The 24161-nt window shown below is 45.8% G+C and overlaps 1 protein-coding gene across 4 annotated transcripts in view; it reads right to left on the bottom strand.

Moving 5' to 3' along the window:
- Window positions 1–24161, bottom strand: part of LOC124039944 (nebulin-related anchoring protein) — a 107449-nt gene that overhangs the window by 7606 nt on the left and 75682 nt on the right. For all 4 annotated transcript variants that reach the window (XM_046356525.1, XM_046356526.1, XM_046356527.1 and 1 more), the window contains 5 exons: window positions 19957–20268; window positions 19542–19646; window positions 19230–19328; window positions 18810–18914; window positions 2232–2339 (listed from right to left, as the gene is read on the bottom strand). In XM_046356525.1, coding sequence (XP_046212481.1) covers window positions 2232–2339; window positions 18810–18914; window positions 19230–19328; window positions 19542–19646; window positions 19957–20268 — 729 coding nt within the window. The remainder of the gene's footprint in view (window positions 1–2231; window positions 2340–18809; window positions 18915–19229; window positions 19329–19541; window positions 19647–19956; window positions 20269–24161) is intronic.

Below are 24161 nucleotides of genomic sequence, written 5' to 3'. Positions count from 1 at the left end.
AGGGTAGTGAGGACTGCACAACGCATCACCGGGGGCAAACTACCTGCCCTCCAGGACACCTACACCACGCGTTGTTACAGGAAGGCCATAAAGATCATCAAGGACATCAACCACCCGAACCACTGCCTGTTCACCCCGCTATCATCCAGAAGGTGAGGTCAGTACAGGTGCATCAAAGCTGGGACCGAGAGACTGAAAAACAGCTTCTATCTCAAGGCCATCAGACTGTTAAACAGCCACCACTAACATTGAGTGGCTGCTGCCAACACACTGTCATTGACACTGACCCAACTCCAGCCATTTTAATAATGGGAATTGATGGGAAATGATGTAAATATATCACTAGCCACTTTAACAATGCTACCGTATATAATGTTACTTACCCTACATTATTCATCTCATATGCATATGTATATACTGTACTCTACATCATCGACTGCATCCTTATGTAACACATGTATCACTAGCCACTTTAACTATGCCACTTTGTTTACTTTGTCTACACACTCATCTCATATGTATATACTGTACTCGATACCATCTACTGTATGCTGCTCTGTACCATCACTCATTCATATATCCTTAAGTACATGTTCCTTATCCCCTTACACTGTGTATAAGACAGTAGTTTTGGAATTGTTAGTTAGATTACTTGTTGGTTATCACTGCATTGTCGGAACTAGAAGCACAAGCATTTCGCTACACTCGCATTTAACATCTGCTAACCATGTGTATGTGACAAATAAAATTTGATTTGATTTGAAAAGCATGTGCAAGCAAGGAGGACTACAAACCTGACTCAGTTACACCAGCTCTGTCGGGAAGAATGGGCCAAAATTCACCCAACTTATTGTGGGAAGCTTATTGTCGGGACTAGGCTACAGTACTAAGAGCATAACATTTTCACACCCTAATTGCAGTCTAACCAATACCCAAACTGAGATTCAGTGAGAAAACAAATCTCTGATTTATCAAGACCAGTCCCCATACTTGTTTCAGAGCAGCGCAGCAGAGAATACTTGCTAATATTCAGTCAACACATATATCTTAAGAATATCATGGAATACAATTGAATATTTTAGTTTCTCATAGAATAAAAACCTTTGGTAAGTAAGTAGTAAGTAATACTGACGAGTTAGTGACAAAATAATAAGTGTATTTTTCCGGGTGTGAGCGTGCAGGACAGAAGAATAGCAATTCTTACCTATTGTTCTATATTCAATTGCCTTCTTCATCATTCGATTAATTGAATTAAAAATGTTGAAGTTGTGCAGAATTATCCGTTTCTATTTATTTCACGTTGCCCATTCATTGTCAATTAGACACATTAGCACCTTGGGACCCAAAAGCATAACCAGTGCTCTAACTCCCCCTTGGGCTGGTCTGGAGCAATGAAGCAGTGCACCAGGGTACCGTACCAAAACACAAATGACGCAGTATGATCCCGCAGTATAATCTCAAAACTTTTAGTTGAGCAACCACTGTATCTCAGCTGTTTAGCTAGCTCTCAGTCTCATTGACCACCAAATGTTGCTAATGCTAGCTCGCCACTTAATAAAACTTGTTTTCTAGCTAGCTAAGTTAGCCATGTTATAAATACAACTGTCTGTTGTCAACATCAGGATACGATTTGAGAGTTCAGTGCCTAGTCACACCACAAACATAATTTTACCAAATTGCCGTGAAGCAATTGTAATGACAGTCCACCACAACATACGCAAGAGTTTCCTGATTAGCAAGGGGTAGTCTGTGTATTTTCAATGTGTGTTGAAAACACATTTGAGATCATTGTGAGGGTTTTTCACCAGTGGTTAGAAGGTGAAATTGGGCTTCCTGGGAAAATGTTGTCCAAGGTTGCAACAGTAACCAAGAGGGGCGGGGCTTAGCAAAGGGTAAATTGCCACTGCCTGTTGCACACAACAAGCTTCCATTCCTGCTGTCACAAGGGGATATACGGCTGACTTGAGAGATGGGTGAGAGAAGTTGAATGTGATCTTTACGACAGAATGTTACAATAAGGTGAAATCAAACTTGTTTTAACCAAGTCAGACTTCTCAAAATCAACAAATTGGTGTAACGTCCAAGGTAAGACAAAAACCTTCCTCAATAAAGTAGCTATTAGCAAAATCAGTGCTAGTAAGTAAAATATAAGTGTAAGTGCAAGAAAGACAACTAAAACAGCAATGTGTTAGTATTTTTCGTTGCTTTTTTGTCGTGTAAACTAAACTCACATCACTGGCGATATTCGTGGAAGCCTTGGCCGTCTGGAAGGGAATAGCATCCAGCCTCAAGTCGTAGCCTGCCGACCTCATCTCATCCCCAGACGCTTTATAGGCTTTCTGCAGAGGCCGGGACAAAGAGATAGACAGGCATGGTTACTAAATCAGGATAGTTTGTGTGTTTCACTATGGACTGTACATACACAGTAGGTGATGCATGAAGATCTGGGTGGGTTACCCCCACTGTTTTAGCACATGGTTCATTACATTTTCATTCTTGTGGCATGTAAATGTCTATTTAGGCTTACTCTGGTGTTTTGGTCTGGTACTTATGTCAAGTACACTGTATATAACAAAGTCGATAACAGTACTTGTCTGGTACAAAATGGCACATTGCCAATCATGCATCCCTACAAACTGAGGAGTAATTATCGGGCATTGCATTCGGAAAGTATTCTGACCCCTTCCTTTTATCTGCTCCTCAATCTACACACAATATCCCACAATGAAAAAGTGAACAGGTTTAGAAATTGTTGCAAATGTAAAAAAAAGAAAAAAAGAAATACCTTAACATAAGTATTCAGACCCTTTGCTATAGGACTCGAAATTGAGCTCAGGTGCATCATGTTTCCCATTGATAATCCTTGAGATGTTTCTGCAATTTGATTAGAGTCCAGCTGTGGTAAATTCAAGTGATTGGACATGATTTGGAAAGGCATATACCTGTCTTTATTGTTTACTCCATGTGTAACTCTGTGTTGTTGTCTGTTCACACTGCTATGCTTTATCTTGGCCAGGTCGCAGTTGCAAATGAGAACTTGTTCTAAACTAGACTACCTGGTTAAATAAAGGTGAGCGTTAGGGATGGAGAGACTAGTCAGCATCAAGGGAAAGATGAACGGAGAAAAGTACAGAGAGATCCTTGAAGGAAACCTTCTCTAGAGCGCTCAGGACTTCAGACTGGGGAGAAGGTTCACCTTACAACAGGACACGGTACCTCAGCACACAGCCAAGACAATGCAGCAGTGGCTTCGGGACAATTCTCTGAATGTCCTTGAGTTGCCCAGCCCGAGCCCGGACTTGAACCCGATCAAACATCTCTGGAGCGACCTGAAAATAGCTGTGCAGCGACGCTCCCCATCCAAACTGACAGAGCTTGAAAGAATCTGAAGAGAAGAATGGGAGAAACTCCCCAAATACAGGTGTGCCAAGCTTGTAGTGTCATACCCAAGAAGACTTGAGGCTGCAAATGCTGCCAAAGGTGTGTGAAAAAAGTACTGAGTAAAGGGTCTGAATACTTATGTAAATGTGATATTTAAAAAAAATATATATAAAAACGTTTGCTTTGTCACGATGCGTTTGCTTTGTCACGATGGGGTATTGTGTGTAGATTGAATAAGTCAGGGGGTCTGAATACTTTCCGAATGCACCGTATACAGTGCCTTCAGAAAGTATTCACACCCCTTGACTTTTTCAACATTTTGTTGTTACAACCTGAATTTAAAATAAATTACATTTAAGGAAAAAAATATCACTGGCCTACACCACAATACCACATTTTAGAATAATTTACAATTTAATAAAAAATGAAAAACTGGCATGTCTCGATTCCATAAGTATTCAACCCCTCTGTTACGTCAAGTAAGTTTAGGAGTTAAAATGTGTTTAACAAGCCAAATCAAATCAAATGTTATTTGTCACGTGATGAATACAACCTTACAGTGAAATGCTAACTTACAAGCCCTTAACCAACAATGCAGTTAAGGAAATACCCCCAAGCAAGTAAGAGATAAGAATAACAAGTAATGAAAGAGCAGCAGTAATGTAACAATAGCGAGACTATATACAGGGGTGGGAGGGGGGACCGGTACAGAGTCAATGTGCGGGGGCACATGTAGGTAGAGTTATTAAAGTGACTATGCATAGATAATAGAGAGTAGCAGCAGTGTAGAAGAGGGGAGGGGGGGAAGTGCAAATAGTCTGGGTAGCTGTCACGCCTTGGTCATTGTATCTTGTGTTTTTGTTATATGTTTGGGTAGGCCAGGGTGAGACATGGGTTTATATGTTGTATTTCGTATTGGGGTTTGTATTAATTGGGAGTGTGTATTATTAGGGGTGTGTCTAGTTAGGTTTGGCTGCCTGAGGCGATTCCTAATTGGAGTCAGCTGATTCTCGTTGTCTCGGATTGGGAACCGTATTTAGGTAGCCTGAGTGCGAGTTGTATTTCGTGGGTGATTGTACCTGTCTCTGTGTTAGTCACCAGATGGGCTGTAATTAGTTTCACTCGTTTGTTGTTTTTGTATTTTCAGTTATTTCATGTAATCACCCACCACCATTCACAGACCGAGCAGTGTGTGAACTGGCAGGATTTAAAGGAGGACGTTATGGACGGCAGAAGCAGGGATTATACGACGTGGGAAGAAATCGACAGGTGGGCGGCCGACCTAGAGCGAGTGCAGGAGCCCGCCTGGGATTCCCTACAGCAATGCGAAGAGGGCTATACACGTATGGAATCGAAAAGGAAAGCACTGTTATACAGAGCGAAAACCGAAGGTAACGGGAAAGCGCAGAGAGAGAGTGGCAGAGTCAGGAGTCAGACCTGAGCCTACTCTCCCTGTTAATTGTGAGGAGCAGCAATATGAGGACTTCTGGTCTTGGGAGACAATATTAGACAGTAAAGGACCCTGGGCGCAGCCGGGAGAATATCGCCGTCCCAAGGAGGAAATAGAAGCAGCTAAAGCGGAGAGGCGCATGTATGAGGAGGCAGCACGGCGACGCGGTTGGAAACCGGAAAGTCAACCCCAAAAAAATATTGGGGGGGCTAAAAGGGAGAATAGTTATGCCAGGTAGGAAACCTGCGCATACTCCCTGTGCTCACCGTTGGGCTAGAAAGACCGGGCAGGCACCGTGTTATGCTATGGAGCGCACGGTGTTTCCAGTGCGGGTGCAGAGCCAGCTGCGACACATACCAGCCCTTCCTATTGGCCGGGCTAGAGTGGGCATCGAGCCAGGTAAGCTTGGGCAGGCTCGGTGCTCAAGAGCTCCAGTGCGCCTGCACGGTCCGGTCTATCCAGAGCCACCTCTACACACCAGTCCTCCGGTAGCAGCTCCCCGCACCAGGCTTCCTGTGCGTGTCCTCGCGCCAGTACCACCAGTTCCAGCACCACGCACCAGGCCTCCAGTGCGCCTCGCCTGTTCAGCGCAGCCAGTGCTTTTCTCCCCTCCTGCGCTGCCGGAGTCTCCCGCTTGTTTAGCGCAACCAGAGCTGCTCTCCTCTCCTGCGCTATCGGAGTCTCCCGCCTGTTTAGCGCAGCCAGAGCCTTTCTCCTCTCCTGCGCTGCCGGAGTCTCCTGTCTGTCCAGCGCCACCAGTGCTCCCAGTCGGTCCAGCGCGTCCAGTGCGCATCGCCTGTTCAGCACAGCCAGTGCTTTTCTCCTCTCCTGCGCTGCCGGATCTCCTGTCTGCCCAGCGCCGCCAGTCGGCCCAGCGTCACCAGTCTGCCAGGATCCGCCAGAAGTGCCAGTCTGCCAGGATCCGCCAGAAGTGCCAGTCTGCCAAGATCTTCTAGATCGGCCAGACAACCGGAATCATCCAGTTCTACCAGCCAGCCAGGATTTACCGGAGCCTACTACCTGCCTGAGCTTCCTCTCAGTACTGATCTTCCTCTTAGTACTAGGCTTCCTCTCTGTACTGGGCTTCCTCTCTGTACTGGGCTGCCTCTCAGTACCGGGCTGCCCCTCTGTCCCGGGCTGCCCCTCTGTCCCGGGCTGCCCCTCTGTCCCGGGCTGCCCCTCTGTCCCGGGCTGCCCCTCTGTCCCGGGCTGCCCCTCTGTCCCGGGCTGCCCCTCGGTCCCGAGCTGCCCCTCGGTCCCGAGCTGCCCCTCGGTCCCGAGCTGCCCTTCGGTCCCGAGCTGCCCCTCGGTCCCGAGCTGCCCCTCAGTTATGTGGGGATCAGGATGAGGACTATTAGGCCATGGTCGGCGGAGAAGGTGGATTATCCTAGGACGCGAAGGGGAGGAACTAGGACATTTATGGAGTGGGGTCCACGTCCCGAGCCAGAACCGCCACCATGGACAGACGCCCACCCGGACCCTCCCTATGCTCTTGAGGTGCGTCCCGGAGTCTGCACCTTAGGGGGGGGGGGGGGTTCTGTCACGCCTTGGTCATTGTATCTTGTGTTTTTGTTATATGTTTGGGTAGGCCAGGGTGTGACATGGGTTTATATGTTGTATTTCGTATTGGGGTTTGTATTAATTGGGAGTGTGTATTATTAGGGGTGTGTCTAGTTAGGTTTGGCTGCCTGAGGCGATTCCTAATTGGAGTCAGCTGATTCTCGTTGTCTCGGATTGGGAACCGTATTTAGGTAGCCTGAGTGCGCGTTGTATTTCGTGGGTGATTGTACCCGTCTCTGTGTTAGTCACCAGATAGGCTGCAATTAGTTTCACTCGTTTGTTGTTTTTGTATTTTCAGTTATTTCATGTACCGCATTATCTTCATTAAAAGTCATGAGTAACCTACACGCTGCATTTCGGTCTGACTCTCTTCAAACAACAGACGAACTTCGTTACAGTAGCCATTTGATTAGATGTTCTTATGGCTTGGGGGTAGAAGCTGTTTAGAAGCAAGCATCTTGGACCTAGACTTGGCATTCCGGTACCGCTTGCCATGCGGTAGCAGAGAGAACAGTCTATGACTAGGGTGGCTAGAGTCTTTGACCATTTTCAGGGCCTTCCTCTGACACTGCCTGGTATGGAGGTCCTGGATGGCAGGAAGCTTGGCCCCGGTGATGTACTGGGCTGTACGCACTAGCCTCTGTAGTGCCTTGCGGTCGGAGGCCGAGCAGTTGCCATACCAGGCAGTGATGCAACCAGTCAGGATACTATCGATGGAGTAGCTGTAAAACCTTTTGAGGATCTGAGGACCCCTGAGGGAGAGGTTGTTGTCCTTGCACCACAGGGTCAGGTCTCTGACCTCCTCCCTATAGGCTGTCTCATCGTTGTCGGTGATCAGGCCTATCACAGTTGTGTCATTGGAAAATTTAATGATGGTGTTGGAGTCGTGCCTGGCCATGCAGTCATGAGTGAACAGGGAGTACAAGAGGAGACTAAACACGCAGAGTCCAGAGTCCTTAGCTTATTGACAAGCTTTGAGGTCACTATGGTGTTGAATGCTGAGCTGTAGTCAGTGAATAGCATTCTCACATAGGCGTTCCTTTTGTCCAGGTGTGAAAGGGCAGTGTGAAGTGCAATAGAGATTGCGTCATCTGTGGATCTGTTGGGGAAGTATGCAAATTGGAGTGGGTCTAGGGTTTCTGGGATAATGGTGTTGATGTGAGCCAAGACCAGCCTTTCAAAGCATTTCATGGCTACAGACGTGAGTGCTACGGGTCAGTAGTCATTTAGGCAGGTTACCTTAGTGCTCTTGGGCACAGGGACTATGTTGGTCTGCTTAAAACATGTTGGTATTACGGACAGGGAGAGGTTGAAAATGTCAGTGAAGACACCGGCCAGTTGATCAGCGCATGTTTGGAGTACACGTCCTGGTAATCCGTCTGGCCCTGCGGCCTTGTGAATGTTGACCTGTTTAAAGGTTTTACTCATATCGGCTGCAGAGAGCGTGATCACACAGTCGTCTGAAACAGCTGATGCTCTCATGCATGTTTCAGTGTTACTTGCCTCGAAGCGAGCATAGAAGTTATTTAGCTCGTCTGGTAGGCTTGTTTTATTGGGGAGCTCTTGTCTGTGCTTCCCTTTGTAGTCTAATAGTTTGCAAGCCCTGCCACATCTGACGAGCATTGGAGCCGGTGTAGCACGCTTCGATCTTGCTTCTGTATTGAAGCTTTTCCTGTTTGATGTTTCGTCGGAGGGCAGAATGTGATTTCTTATAAGCTTTTGGGTTAGAATCCCACTCCTTGAAAGCAGCAGCTCTACCCTTTAGCTCAGTTCGAATGTTGCCTGTAATTCATGGCTTCTGGTTGGGGTTTGTATGTACAGTCACTGTGGGGATGACGTTATCGATGCACTTATTGATGAAGCCAGTGACTGATGTGGTGTACTCCTCAATGCCATCGGAAGAATCCTGGAACATATTCCAGTCTGTGCAAACAAAACAGTCCTGTAGCTTAGCATCTACTTCATCTGACCACTTTTTTTATAGACCGAGTCATTGGTGCTTCCTGCTTTCATTTTTGCTTGTAAGCAGGAATCATGGAGATGGAATTATGGTTAGATTTGCCAAATGGAGGGTGAGGGAGAGCGTTGCATGGGTCTCTGTGTGTGGAGTAAAGGCGGTCTCGAGTTTTTTCCCTCTGGTTGCACATTTAATACGCAATAGAAATGAGGTCAAACGGTGTAACTGACAGTTAGACTTACAGGATATCTCGTTGTCTTTTGTTTGAATTGTTTATGTGTCCGCTGTGCGGGGGAAATGATAATACAAGCGGAACTACGTAGCTAATACTGTTGTAACGGGGATCGTTATTGTAGCAACACACCTTTGGAGGGAAGGCAATCCTGCGCTGCGTTAGCTAAGTTTTCATGTCATCGGGAGTAGTTCATAAACGTTGAAGAGTATGTTAGGATGAAGTGTGAATTCATGCCAGGAATAATAAGTGTGAAGTTTGATTTCCTCCCTTCTGTAATAAGCAGCCAATGAGGTATTTGTTCCTTTATTCATGTGTTAATCTGAACCTGTTATAACGCCGGTTAAACTGTTATGTATGTAAGCACTTCAGAGTTATACCAAGCTAATAAGTCACTCGTAAGATAAGGTTGTAAGTGTGCTTAACTGTATTTTTCATTTACTTTATAGTTCTCACGGAAGGTGATAATTCTGACTAAAACTACAGAATAAAGCCGCCAGTTAAAATCAAGGAACGGTTGTGCTCGTGGTTACTGAAGGGAGCTACAGTGAGAACTCAGTGCTCTTCACGAGCAAGAGAGAAAGAAGAATCACATCCAGCTGTAAAACGTCTACAAGATTCCCAAATCCTGGTAGACCCTGTCATCTGCCAGATAAGAGTTTTGCACCTACCTGCAAACTAAGAAGAAAATCTCCACATAAGGAAGCATCGTGAGGCAACATAAGGTCAAGACTAACAGGAAAGTCAGACACGCAAGTACAAGTCAAGGTGTTTGAAGGTGGTCCTAGCCTTGTGAACAGCTAATAAGAGACTTTAAGATTACAATTCGTAAGGACTGGAGATAGTTGTCTATTTCATAAATACTCTGGTATTATGCATTTGCTCTTTCTATCTTAATGTATCACTGGTATGTGTATTACTGAAAAATATTATTTGATACTTACTAAAAATATATATATAGTCACAAACATTAAGGGTCAGCGTACACCTATTAATTATATATTCACATATAAGTTAATAGTGTAATTGTTTGGTAAGGTGTTTGTTCAAGCCTTTGTTACAAGCATTATACATGTTTATACCACGTACTGAGTTTTAAATTACAGTGAATTAGAGTATAAATTACCTACTCACTTATCCAAACCTTAGCTAGAATTGATTTGACTTGATTTAGAATGTCAGAAAGAGGTAGTTTCACTAAAGGTGATAGAGATGGGGTGGGTCAAGTTGAGCAGCTGCAGCAACACCTCGCAAACTTTGAGCCTTCATCAGAACAAACAGAACAGCAGGAAGAGGCCCAGACTGGTGTGGAGTCACTTCGGCCAGTGAATGATGATACAGAGGCTGCTAATGAGATAGCACAACAAGAGCCACGAAAAGGTGAGAGGGTCCGCAGGTTAACTGAAAAGGGCAGAGAACTGCGCGACGAAAGGTGGAGACAGCTCGAACATCGTTTCAGGGTCAGCTATGAGAAGTGAAAGGCTCTGGTAAAGGAAGCAAAACTGTCACTGACAGGCTGTTGCTCTGAAGACTTACTAGAAGACCTCTTAAACAAGATTAGCCATACCTCTACAGAGCTAAACCTTGTCTACGTAAATTTGCATCAAATCGACATTCCCGACAACGATATACGACGCAGAGTTGATACTTGTGAAGCAGTTACAATGTCTATTATCAAGACTGTAAGGTGTCATTTAAAAGGCAGGGAAGAAGGTCAAAGTAACCAGATAGAGTTGCACTGGAAGGACAGCAATTCCTTGTGCATGTCTGAACTCTCACATAAGTCAAGTCTCAACTATCAGCCCTCAAGTGCTTCCTCCCAGTCTCAAAGCAACTCAAAGGTCAACTCCAGACGCTCAAGCGTGTCATCTGTCAAGAGACAAGAGGCTGCGGCGGAAGTTGCTGCTAATCAAGCAGCTTTAGAAGTAATGGTTAAGCAAGAACGCCAACTAGAAGAGCTTCAGCGACTCGAAGATGAAGATAAGAAGAGGACAGCGGAGCAAGAAGCTGAGGCTGTGAAACGCAGCTTAGAAGAAGCTAGGCTGCGAGTCAAGTTAGAGGTAGAAAATGCTGCCAGACGAAGGACACTAGAAGACAAGCGTAGAGAGTTAGAGCGCCTAGAAGTGCTCAAGAAACTAAATGCTGCCAAGGCGCGAATGCAAGTGTATGAGCAAGATGAAAACTCAGAGGACGAGAAGAGAGAACTACTCTCTAACTGCAAATCTGTGAAAGAAGTCACGCACAGAAGTGGCTCATTTCACAGTCTCTCACCACAACATGTTGTGACAAGCACACAACAAGAAGATGGCACCAAGACCATGTTCAGGTTACTAGCGGAATCAATCAGTGAAAGCCGCCTCCCATACCAGAACCAGTAACATTCAATGGAGAGCCTCTCTCGTACACTGACTGGAAGGTCTCTTTTCAGACTCTGATAGACAGGAAGAACATACCAACAACTGAGAAGATATATTACTTAAGAAAATATGTCGGTGGGCCTGCCAAGAAAGCCATCGAAAGTTACTTTATGTTAGGAACAGAATCAGCCTACCATGCTGCTTGGACCATTCTTGAAGAAAGGTACGGAAACAAATTCTTCATCGCCAAGTCTTTCAGAGATAAGCTCAATGCATGGCCTACGATAGGATCCAAGGACAGTCTTGAACTTAGAGACCTTGTAGACTTTCTTCGCAGCTGTGAAGCTGCTATGTCTCAGAATAAGGGCCTGGAGGTGCTTAATGACTGTAATGAAAACCAAAAGATCCTCGCTAAACTTCCAGATTGGCTAACTTCAAGATGGAATAGAAAGGTCACAGACATCTTAGAAGAAACGGAGATCTTTCCTAGCTTCAGTCAGTTTGTGAAGTTTCTCACGAGAGAAGCCAAGATTGCTTGCAATCCTGTAACATCCCTTCATGCTTTGAAACCAAGTGAAGATGGGAAACTTAAGACGCCAAGGATTCAAAACCCCGGAGCAAGGGTATTAGCAACTAACTCTGATGAGAAAGATACTGTTACTAGTTGTGTCTTCTGTGAGAAGTCAGGTCACAGTCTCCACAAATGCTGGAAGTTCATGGATAAGCCCGCCGCAGAGCGACAGAAGTTTGTTCAAGAGAATAAATTGTGCTTTGGCTGTTTAAGGCCTGGGCATCGATCGAAAGATTGTGATAACAGGAACACCTGCGACACGTGTCAGAGGAGGCATCCATCCTGCCTGCACGAAGATCGTAGTAAAGAAAGGTTAAGGGATAGGAAGACAGAGCCCCCACGAGATAAGGGGACAAGAGCGTCAAGTGAGGCCATATCTAACAGAGTCGTAAGGGACATTAACACTCACACCTCCACAATCATTCCAGTATGGGTGTCAACCACAAGTGAGCCAGATCGTGAAGTTCTTGTGTATGCACTTCTTGACACCCAGAGTGACACCACTTTTATCCTTGAAGAGACAACAAAGGCTCTCAATACAAGGAAGGAGCCAGTCCAACTGAAACTCTCTACAATGGCTTCAAGAAATACCACTGTGCCCTGCCAGAAGCTGTCTGGTTTGCAGGTTAGAGGGTTTTACTTGGAGAAGAAAATCCCTCTGCCAACGACCTACTCGAGAGAGTTTATTCCTGCAAACAGAGATCATATTCCTACTCCAGAGACTGCAAGAGCATGGTGTCATCTTGAACACATTGCAGAGGAGATTGCTCCTCAACAGAGCTGTGATGTCGGTCTCTTAATTGGCTACAACTGCTCCCAGGCTCTCCTTCCAAGAGAAATTGTGTCTGGTAAGGGAAATCAGCCTTTTGCTCAGAGAACAGATCTTGGCTGGAGCATAGTCGGCTATGGAAATCCATGTATCGACTATGGCGACCCTATTGGAGTGAGTCATCGGGTTATCGTTAGACAGGTGATGCCAAGCCTTCAATCTTCTTCCAACCTCACAAATCAAGTACACCATGTTTGTAGAACACATGTAAGAGAGGTAATCACAACACTGGACATTATCAAGACGCTTGAATCTGACTTCAACGAGAGAGCTGCAGAAGAGGACCTCATATCTCAAGAGGATATCCGGTTCCTGAAGAAAATGAAAGAGGGCATCAGACGCAAGGACAATGGACATTATGAGATGCCGCTGCCGTTTAAGGAAGAAAGACCCAATCTGCCGAACAATAAAACATGTGCAGTTCACCGACTCAAGTGCCTGGAAAGGAGGCTAAGGAGAGACAAGCAGTACTACAAGGACTACACAGCATTCATGGAAGAGACTATAGCTTGTGGAGATGCTGAGAAGGTCTCTAAAGAGGAAATTAACAAGCATCCAGCATGGTACATCCCGCACCATGGAGTTTATCACCCACAAAAGCCTGGGAAGATACGAGTCGTCTTTGACTGCTCAGCTAAGTTTCGAGAGACGTCCTTGAATGATCATCTTACCGGTCCAGAGGTGACAAACACATTGCTGGGCGTCCTTTGTCGTTTTCGTAAGGGTCCAGTTGCAATCATGTGTGACGTAGAGTGCATGTTCCACCAGTTTCATGTGAAAGCAGAAGACCAAGATTATCTACGGTTCCTTTGGTGGGAGAACGGAGATCTAGAGTCTCAACCCTCAGCGTATCGTATGATGGTCCACTTGTTCGGCGCAGCTTCATCTCCTGGTTGCGCCAACTATGGTCTCAAACATCTTGCTGCCGAAGGACGAGGAAGCTTCAGCGAGAAGTCTATCCAGTTCATAGAAAGGAACTTTTATGTTGATGATGGGTTGACGAGCGTATCGTCTGAAGCTGAAGCGGCCCAGCTGGGGAAAGAAGCAAGAGAGCTTTGCAGCATCGGCAAACTTCGGTTGCACAAGTTTATCTCTAACAGCAAGGAAGTTATAGCCACAATTCCCAAGGAAGAACGTGCCAAGGGTGCCAAAGACCTGGATATGGCTCTGGGTGAACCACACATGGAGAGAGCGCTTGGTGTACTGTGGTGTGTCGCATCAGACGAGTTCCAGTTTAGAGTAGTTGTCAAGGAACGCCCACTCACAAGAAGAGGAGTGTTGTCTACAGTAGCCTCTGTATATGATCTGCTTGGGTTTGTGGCACCCTTTGTCCTGGTGGGGAAGCAGATCTTGCAGCGGATGTATCGTGACAAAATCGACTGGGATGACCCCCTTCCAGATGACCTAAGTTCCCAGTGGGAATTCTGGCTCCAAGGTCTACAAAACTTGTCTGAAGTAAGGATCCAACGAAGCTACTTGCCATCAAGTTTCAAGGAGGTGCAGAGTTATGAGCTCCATCACTTCTCCGACGCTAGTACCTCAGGTTATGGAGAGTGCTCATACCTCAGAACAATTAAACCTCCAACACAGACGGAAATGGAGTCAGACAGGACAGAAGAAACACAAGGATTAATGACATTGTCATTTTGCAAGATGATACTGCACCACGCAACCAGTGGAAATTGGCAAAGGTTACAGAAGTGTACCCGGGACAGGATGGCCGGGTGAGAAGATTCAAGTTACTGATCAGCGACTCAACCCTAGATGAGGGAGGTAAATGCATCACCAAACCCACCTATCTGGAGAGGCCCATCCATAAGACAGTCACCCTCCTGGAAGCCGATCAAGAAACCTGCAGACCTCTTTCACAGAAATCACCGGTGATTGGTGGGAGTGTAACTGACAGTTAGACTTACAGGATATCTCGTTGTCTTTTGTTTGAATTGTTTATGTGTCCGCTGTGCGGGGAAATGATAATACAAGCGGAACTACGTAGCTAATACTGTTGTAACGGGGATCGTTATTGTAGCAACACACCTTTGGAGGGAAGGCAATCCTGCGCTGCGTTAGCTAAGTTTTCATGTCATCGGGAGTAGTTCATAAACGTTGAAGAGTATGTTAGGATGAAGTGTGAATTCATGCCAGGAATAATAAGTGTGAAGTTTGATTTCCTCCCTTCTGTAATAAGCAGCCAATGAGGTATTTGTTCCTTTATTCATGTGTTAATCTGAACCTGTTATAACGCCGGTTAAACTGTTATGTATGTAAGCACTTCAGAGTTATACCAAGCTAATAAGTCACTCGTAAGATAAGGTTGTAAGTGTGCTTAACTGTATTTTTCATTTACTTTATAGTTCTCACGGAAGGTGATAATTCTGACTAAAACTACAGAATAAAGCCGCCAGTTAAAATCAAGGAACGGTTGTGCTCGTGGTTACTGAAGGGAGCTACAAACGGATTTAAGTTTCCCTGTATTAAAGTCCCCGGCCACAAGGAGCACCGCCTCTGGTTAAGCATTTTCCTGTTTGTTTATGGCGGTATACAGTTCATTGAGTGCGGTTTTAGTGCCAGCATCGGTCTGTGGTGATCTGTAGACAGCTATGAAAAATACAGATGAACTCTAGGTAGATAGTGTGGTCTACAGCTTATCATGAGATACTCTACCTCAGGCGAGCAAAACCTTGAGACTTCCTTAGATATCCTGCACCAGCTGTTGTTAACAGATATACATAGGCCCCCCAGAGGCTGCTGTTTTATCCTGCCGATAGAGTGTATAACCCACCCAGCTGTATGTTATTAATTTCGGCATTCAGCCACGACTCTGTGAAACATAAGATATTACAGTTTTTAATGTCCCGTTGGTAGGATATACATGCTTTCAGTTCGTCCCATTTATGTTCCAGCGATTGAAAGTTGGCTAACAGTACGGATGGCAAAGGCAGATTAACCACTCATCACCTGATCCTCACAAGGCACCGTGATCTCTTTCCGCCAAATATCCGTTTCTTTCTCCATCGAATGACGGGGATGAGGGCCTGTTCAGGTGTTCGGAGTATATCCTTCCTGTCTGACTCATTAAAGAAAAACTATTAGTCCAATTCGAGGTGAGTAATCGCTGTTCTGATGTCCAGGAGCTCTTTTCGGTCATAAGAGACGGTAGCAGCAACATTATGTACAAAATAAGTTACAAGCGATGCGAATAAATAAACAAAATAGCACAGTTGGTTTAGAGCCAATGAAACGGCAGCCATCCTCTCTGGCGCCATCTTCATTTTAACATAACAAGTTGAATGGACTCAGTCTGTGTGCAATAATAGTGTTTAACATTATTTTTAAATTACTACCTCATCTCTGTACCCCACAAATACAATTATCTGTAATGTCCCTCAGTGCATTTTAAACACAGATTCAACCATAAAGACCAGGGAGGTTTACTAATGCCTCGCAAAGAATGGTACCTATTGGTTGATGGGTAAAAAAAAGAAAAAGCAGAAACTTGAATATCCCTTTGAGCATCGTGAAGTTATTAATTACACTGTGGATGGTGTATCAATACACCCAGTCATTACAAAGATACAGGCATCCTTCCTAACTCCGTTGCAGAAGAGAAAGAAAACCGTTTGAGGATTTCAAAGTGAGGCCAATGGTGACTTTAAAATAGTTACAGTTCAATGGCTGTGATAGGAGACACCTGACGATGGATCAACAACATTGTAGTTACTTCACAATACTAACTTAACTTAAATATAATATAGAACTTTAAATAACATAAACGAAGGGAAAAGGAAGCCTGTACAGAATAAAAACATATTCCAAAACATGCATCATGTTTGCAAGTCAAAAAAGTAATATTGCAAAAACATTTAGCAAAGAAATTATCTTTTTTTTCAAATAATTATGTTCAGGGCAAATCCTATAAAACACATTACTGATTACCACTCTCCATATTTTCAAGTATAATGGTGGCTGCATCATGTTATGGGTATGCTTGTAATTGTTAAGGACTAGGGAGTTTTTCAGGATGAAAAATAAACAGACTGGAGCTAAGCATAGCCAAAATCCTAGCCTCCTGTTTTAGTCTACTTTCCTCCAGACACTGGGAGATGAATTCACATTTCTGCAGGAGAATAACCTAAAACACAGGGCCAAATCTACTCTGGAGTTGCTTACCAAGAACACAAGTGAATGTTCCTGAGTGGCTGAGTTACAGATTTGACTTAAATCTAGAGTTACCAGCCTCAGGAATTGCAGCCCAAATAAATGCTTTACAGAGTTCAAGTAACAGACACATGTTCAGAGAAGACTGCGTGAATCAAGCCTTCATGGTCGAATTGCTGCAAAGAAACCCCTACAAAGGGACACCAATAAGAAGACACTTGCTTGGGCCAACAAACACGGGCAATGGACATTAGACCGGTGGTAATCTGTCCTTTGGTCTGGAGTCCAAATATGAGATTTTTGGTTCCAGGTCTGTGTCTTTAGGAGACGCAGAGTAGGGGAACGAGTGATCTCTGCATATATGGTTACCACCGTGAAGCATAGAGGAGGAGGTGTGATGGTGTGGGGGTGCTTTGCTGATGACACGGTCTGTGATTTATTTAGAATTCAAGACACACTTAACCAGCATTCTGCAGCGATACGCCATCCCATATGGTTTGCGCTTAGTGGGACAATCATTTGTTTTTCAACAGGACAATGACCCAACACACCTCCAGGCTGTGTAAGGGCTGTTTGACCAAGAAGGAGAGTGATGAGTGCTGCATCAGATGACCTGGCCTCCACAATCACCTGACCTCAACCCAATTGAGATGGTTTGGGATGAGTTGGACCGCAGAGGGAAGGAAAAGCAGCCAACACGTGCTCAGCATACAGTATGTGGGAACTCCTTAATGACTGATGGAACATTTTGAGAGAATGCCAAGAGTGTGCAAAGCTGTCATCAAGGCAAAGGGTGGCTACTTTGAAGAATCTAAAATCTAAAATACATTTTGATTTGTTTAATGCTTTTTTGGTTACTACATGATTCCAAAATGTGGCCCATGGCTCTTTACCATCATGTAAGGTTGCACCCTCCTAGGCCTCACCATCTCACTGTAATTTGCATTTTAATTTTGCCTTATTGAAGAAGAGGAATAATAATATTAATTAAAGCTGCAGGTAGCGTTGCCGGGGTTCAGCTGTGTGCTCACTGTGCCACCATCAGGACAAATTGGACACATTGCATTAGGATGAGCTAATTCTGTACTGTTTACAATGCTTGCCAAATATCAGAACTCCACATTGAACAAGTCATGCAATATTTTGCTTTTGAGGTATTTTGGACCATTTTCAATGATGTTAACTACTTTAAATATCTTCCTTTCCAGGACTGCTGTACCGCTTGGCACCAAATTTTGCAGGATTTTGCTATGAGCCAATGAGCTTGCATTAATGTGCGTTGGACAGGAAAAAACATTCATGCAGCCAAAATATACCGTACTTTACAGGTTAGCTAGACTCATATCCCTGAGCATGTGTGCCAAATTCCATCATTCTGAGTCAAACAGATCAAGAGATATAGACATGTGCCCATTACAGGCCCACAGTGTGAGGAGAGGAACCTATGTACACGTTTTGTGGACCCTAGCTAACACGGGGTGAGGGGCGTGACCTTTCAAATGTAGCATTTTCAATCGCATGTTATAGTGCCACAATGTGGCCAATTGGCAAGGCATTTTATGAAAGGGTGTGTTGGCGCTTTTACCATCATGCCAGGTTGCACCCTCCTAGGCCTTATCATTTCACTGGAATTTGCATGTGGATCTGAATGTTCTTGAATATGTTCTCTTCACAGTGTTTGGAACATGTGTACCAAGTTGTTACAATACTTAAATCCGTGACTGATTTATATGCATTAATGAGAATAAATATGTGCCCATTATAGTGGTCAATCTCAATATGCTTGCATATGTTGAGTCTCACAGTGTTTGGATTTGTCTTGGATATTATGCATCTAATTATTTTGTTTGACATTTTCAGGCCCTGTACACACTCAAGATTTTTTTTATTTTTTTTACCTTTATTTAACCAGGCAAGTCAGTTAAGAACACATTCTTATTTTCAATGACGGCCTGGGAACAGTGGGTTAACTGCCTGTTCAGGGGCAGAACGACAGATTTGTACCTTGTCAGCTCGGGGGGTTTGAACTCACAACCTTCCGGTTACTAGTCCAACGCTCTAACCACTAGGCTACGCTGCCGCCCCGATTGACAACTTATGTACAACACATTTGACACAAGGTTGTGATGCAACTGATATTTTTTGTAGTACAATGGAGAGTTTAACAACCATTGTGATGTGTTTCGGCAACTCATCTAAACACTTTTGTGTAGACAAACTCTCCGTTGTATCAAACTCTCCGTTGTACATCAGTTGTAGAAACTGAGTGTGTACAAGGCATTAGAGGAAAAAAAAAGCATAGTTGGTCTCTTACATTGCTAATCTGCTGGGCGTTGATCCTTGCTCTGATGAAGTCTGGGTCGTCGGCATGTAAGGTGTATTTGTGCATGGCGTCCGAGTCTCCAGACTTATACAGCCTCTGTAACGTGATGAGAATAACATTGATAACAATTACACAGAATTTGCCTTTGAAGGGGTCACAGACATACACGGTTTTAAATACTATTGTAAATCTTTCAAAATACTTATAGCTTTTGCTTTAGTCTGCCTGGAGTGCCAAATGGGTGGGGTTTGCTCTTTTGAGACTAGGCAAGCTCAATCAAGCTCAGCTGTATATTACATATTTCCAAATAGTATTTGAAGCCTGGTCTGCTCAAATAGCAAGTTCCGTTAGATTTAGTAGCCCTTCTCAATAGAACACTGCCGATTTTACAAAATGAATAGGAGCTCATACCTCACTGCACTGGAGGTAGCTGTTCTTAGCATGAACCATGTCTGGAGAGTCCGCCACTTGGGTGAACTTCAGACTGTCTGGCAGTTGACGATATTTCTTCTGCAAGAGCAATTCACATGAGGATCAGTCACACACACACACACACACACACACACACACACACACACACACACACACACACACACACACACACACACACACACACACACACACACACACACACACACACACACACACACACACACACACACACACACACACACACACACTCTCTTATTTCTCAGGTAACATGGCCGCTAGTTGTGTACTTACATTACTGGTGAGTTCTCCGGCTTTCTTTGCCAACTCCATTTGAGGCGCCCCCACACCATCCCAGGCCACGCCCTTCATGAAGTTCAGATCCGACCTGTACAGTTTCTAGAAAACAGACGCAGGGAGAGGGTTGCTATTTATACCCTCATATTTACTGACACTCTTGTTTGAATATTGTTCTTAGTATGTCCTGAGAAAGACTTTGGTTGAGATGACAATGTACTATGGTAAAAATTATTCTATTTGATTGTATTCTCTTCTAGTCTATCTAAACAATGTTGCACCCTGGGACATGATTTGTTAAATTAATTTGAGGGGAAAGCCCCTGCTCCAATATCCTAATACTTAATAGTATATTTTGCTTAATCATGTTCTCCCTCTCCTCTTCCACCCACCCTTCTCCTCGCTGCCTCACCTCGCTCTGCAGGTTGTAGGCCTTCTTGGCCCATTGGACTTTAATATCGTCAGGTAGGACAGTGTACGCATGGAGCCTCTTCCTGTAGTCCTGATCGCTGGCCAGAGCCTGGGCGTTCTTGGCTGTCACTAAATTGATCATATCTGGATTGAGGTGGTACTGGCCGCTGGTGGAAAGTGCGTCTTTGCGGTACTCCTGCTCGCTCGTCAGCCGGCCCATCTGCATGCAGTGTAGCATGCGCGGGTCATCCAGAATGCTGCGGGCGCCGATGTGCTTGCCCTTATCCAGCAGGTGGTGGTGCTTGTATTGGACCTAGGTTGGTAGAAGGGAAAGAGAAGAGTGAACAGGCAATAAGTGTATCTTATGATTGACTGTCATACATTGGTGACTTCATTATATACATTTCATTATTTGACTTAGTTAATAAAACACCTTTTTTTCCGTTTATTTCCCCACACCCCATTGTTTTGTTGTGCACCTCATATACCAAACCCCCCTTTTTGCCCTCAAATACCAAACCCCCCGTTTTGTCCTCAGAACAGCCTCAATTCATCCGAGCATGGATTCTACAAGGTGTGGACCATTGTACAAGGTGGACCATTCTTGATACATACAGGAAACTGTTGAGCGTGAAAAACCCAACAGCGTTGATTAGTGTAGTGTTAGCTAGCTACATAGTGGTCTTTGCTGTCTTCGTATTCAAGATAATTGTGTAGTTTAGAGTGTGTAGTCTTAGAGTGATTATCTTAATTTACCGAGGTTAGCTAGCCAGCTATTTGTCGTCCTTAACGTAAGAGACACTGCCAGCTAGCCAACAGCTAGCCAACGTCTACCGAATAGAACTTCCGCACTCAACAACCCGGTCGCATTCCGCTTCGCTCCACAGGTAGTATCACATTTTCATTTAATTTCATTACAGTACAACGGTTTGATTTGTTTGATTGTAGCTAGCTAGCTACATAGCCGTCTTTGTATCAAAGATAATTGTGTAGTCTAGAGCATTTTCTAGGTTAGCTAGCCAGCTATTGTCGATCTTTTAACGCAACGTAACGTAATCAACACTGCTAGCTAGCCAGCTAGCCCCCGAATAGCAGCACTGTAGAAACTATTACACTCAACGGAACGACTTGATTAGTGTAGTGTCAACAACGCAGCCACTGCCAGCTAGCCTACAAAGTCAACAACGTAGCCACTGCCAGCTAGCCTACTTCAGCAGTACTGTATCCACTGCCAGCTAGCCTACTTCAGCAGTACTGTATCATTTTAATCATTTTAGTCAATAAGATTCTTGCTACGTAAGCTTAACTTTCTGAACATTCGAGACGTGTAGTCCACTTGTCATTCCAATCTCCTTTGCATTAGCGTAGCCTCTTCTGTAGCCTGTCAACTATGTGTCTGTCTATCCCTGTTCTCTCCTCTCTGCACAGACCATACAAACGCTCCACACCCGTGGCCGCGGCCACCCTAATCTGGTGGTCCCAGCGCGCACGACCCACGTGGCGTTCCAGGTCTCCGGTAGCCTCTGGAACTGCCGATCTGCGGCCAACAAGGCAGAGTTCATCTCAGCCTATGCCTCCCTCCAGTCCCTCGACTTCTTGGCACTGACGGAAACATGGATCACCACAGATAACACTGCCACTCCTACTGCTCTCTCTTCGTCCGCCCACGTGTTCTCGCACACCCCGAGAGCTTCTGGTCAGCGGGGTGGTGGCACCGGGATCCTCATCTCTCCCAAGTGGTCATTCTCTCTTTCTCCCCTTACCCATCTGTCTATCGCCTCCTTTGAATTCCATGCTGTCACAGTTACCAGCCCTTTCAAGCTTAACATCCTTATCATTTATCGCCCTCCAGGTTCCCTCGGAGAGTTCATCAATGAGCTTGATGCCTTGATAAGCTCCTTTCCTGAGGACGGCTCACCTCTCACAGTTCTGGGTGACTTTAACCTCCCCACGTCTACCTTTGACTCTTTCCTCTCTGCCTCCTTCTTTCCACTCCTCTCCTCTTTTGACCTCACCCTCTCACCTTCCCCCCCTACTCACAAGGCAGGCAATACGCTCGACCTCATCTTTACTAGATGCTGTTCTTCCACTAACCTCAATGCAACTCCCCTCCAAGTCTCCGACCACTACCTTGTATCCTTTTCCCTCTCGCTCTCATCCAACACTTCCCACACTGCCCCTACTCGGATGGTAGGATGGTATCGCGCCGTCCCAACCTTCGCTCTCTCTCTCCCCCGCTACTCTCTCCTCTTCCATCCTATCATCTCTTCCCTCTGCTCAAACCTTCTCCAACCTATCTCCTGATTCTGCCTCCTCAACCCTCCTCTCCTCCCTTTCTGCATTCTTTGACTCTCTATGCCCCCTATCCTCCAGGCCGGCTCGGTCCTCCCCTCCCGCTCCGTGGCTCGACGACTCATTGCGAGCTCACAGAACAGGGCTCCGGGCAGCCGAGCGGAAATGGAGGAAAACTCGCCTCCCTGCGGACCTGGCATCCTTTCACTCCCTCCTCTCTACATTTTCCTCTTCTGTCTCTGCTGCTAAAGCCACTTTCTACCACTCTAAATTCCAAGCTTCTGCCTCTAACCCTAGGAAGCTCTTTGCCACCTTCTCCTCCCTCCTGAATCCTCCTCCACCTCCCCCCCCCTCCTCCCTCTCTGCAGATGACTTCGTCAACCATTTTGAAAAGAAGGTCGACGACATCCGATCCTCGTTTGCTAAGTCAAACGACACCGCTGGTTCTGCTCACACTGCCCTACCCTGTGCTCTGACCTCTTTCTCCCCTCTCTCTCCAGATGAAATCTTGCGTCTTGTGACGGCCGGCCGCCCAACAACCTGCCCGCTTGACCCTATCCCCTCCTCTCTTCTCCAGACCATTTCCGGAGACCTTCTCCCTTACCTCACCTCGCTCATCAACTCATCCCTGACCGCTGGCTACGTCCCTTCCGTCTTCAAGAGAGCGAGAGTTGCACCCCTTCTGAAAAAACCTACACTCGATCCCTCCGATGTCAACAACTACAGACCAGTATCCCTTCTTTCTTTTCTCTCCAAAACTCTTGAACGTGCCGTCCTTGGCCAGCTCTCCCGCTATCTCTCTCAGAATGACCTTCTTGATCCAAATCAGTCAGGTTTCAAGACTAGTCATTCAACTGAGACTGCTCTTCTCTGTATCACGGAGGCGCTCCGCACTGCTAAAGCTAACTCTCTCTCCTCCGCTCTCATCCTTCTAGACCTGTCGGCTGCCTTCGATACTGTGAACCATCAGATCCTCCTCTCCACCCTCTCCGAGTTGGGCATCTCCGGCGCGGCCCACGCTTGGATTGTGTCCTACCTGACAGGTCGCTCCTACCAGGTGGTGTGGCGAGAATCTGTCTCCTCACCACGCGCTCTCACCACTGGTGTCCCCCAGGGCTCTGTTCTAGGCCCTCTCCTATTCTCGCTATACACCAAGTCACTTGGCTCTGTCATAACCTCACATGGCCTCTCCTATCATTGCTATGCAGACGACACACAATTAATCTTCTCCTTTCCCCCTTCTGATGACCAGGTGGCGAATCGCATCTCTGCATGTCTGGCAGACATATCAGTGTGGATGACGGATCACCACCTCAAGCTGAATCTCGGCAAGACGGAGCTGCTCTTCCTCCCGGGGAAGGACTGCCCCCGTTCCATGATCTCGCCATCACGGTTGACAACTCCATTGTGTCCTCCTCCCAGAGCGCTAAGAACCTTGGCGTGATCCTGGACAACACCCTGTCGTTCTCAACTAACATCAAGGCGGTGGCCCGTTCCTGTAGGTTCATGCTCTACAACATCTGCAGAGTACGACCCTGCCTCACACAGGAAGCGGCGCAGGTCCTAATCCAGGCACTTGTCATCTCCCGTCTGGATTACTGCAACTCATCCAGAACGCCGCAGCCCGTCTGGTGTTCAACCTTCCCAAGTTCTCTCACGTCACCCCGCTCCTCCGCTCTCTCCACTGGCTTCCAGTTGAAGCTCGCATCCGCTACAAGACCATGGTGCTTGCCTACGGAGCTGTGAGGGGAACGGCACCTCAGTACCTCCAGGCTCTGATCAGGCCCTACACCCAAACAAGGGCACTGCGTTCATCCACCTCTGGCCTGCTCGCCTCCCTACCACTGAGGAAGTACAGTTCCCGCTCAGCCCAGTCAAAACTGTTCGCTGCTCTGGCCCCCCCAATGGTGGAAC

This window comes from Oncorhynchus gorbuscha, linkage group LG07, assembly GCF_021184085.1.
Source record: "Oncorhynchus gorbuscha isolate QuinsamMale2020 ecotype Even-year linkage group LG07, OgorEven_v1.0, whole genome shotgun sequence".
In the NCBI taxonomy this organism is placed as follows: Eukaryota; Metazoa; Chordata; class Actinopteri; order Salmoniformes; family Salmonidae; genus Oncorhynchus; species Oncorhynchus gorbuscha.
Note: the sequence above shows the minus strand (reverse complement) of the source record. Positions and strands in the feature narration are given on the sequence as shown.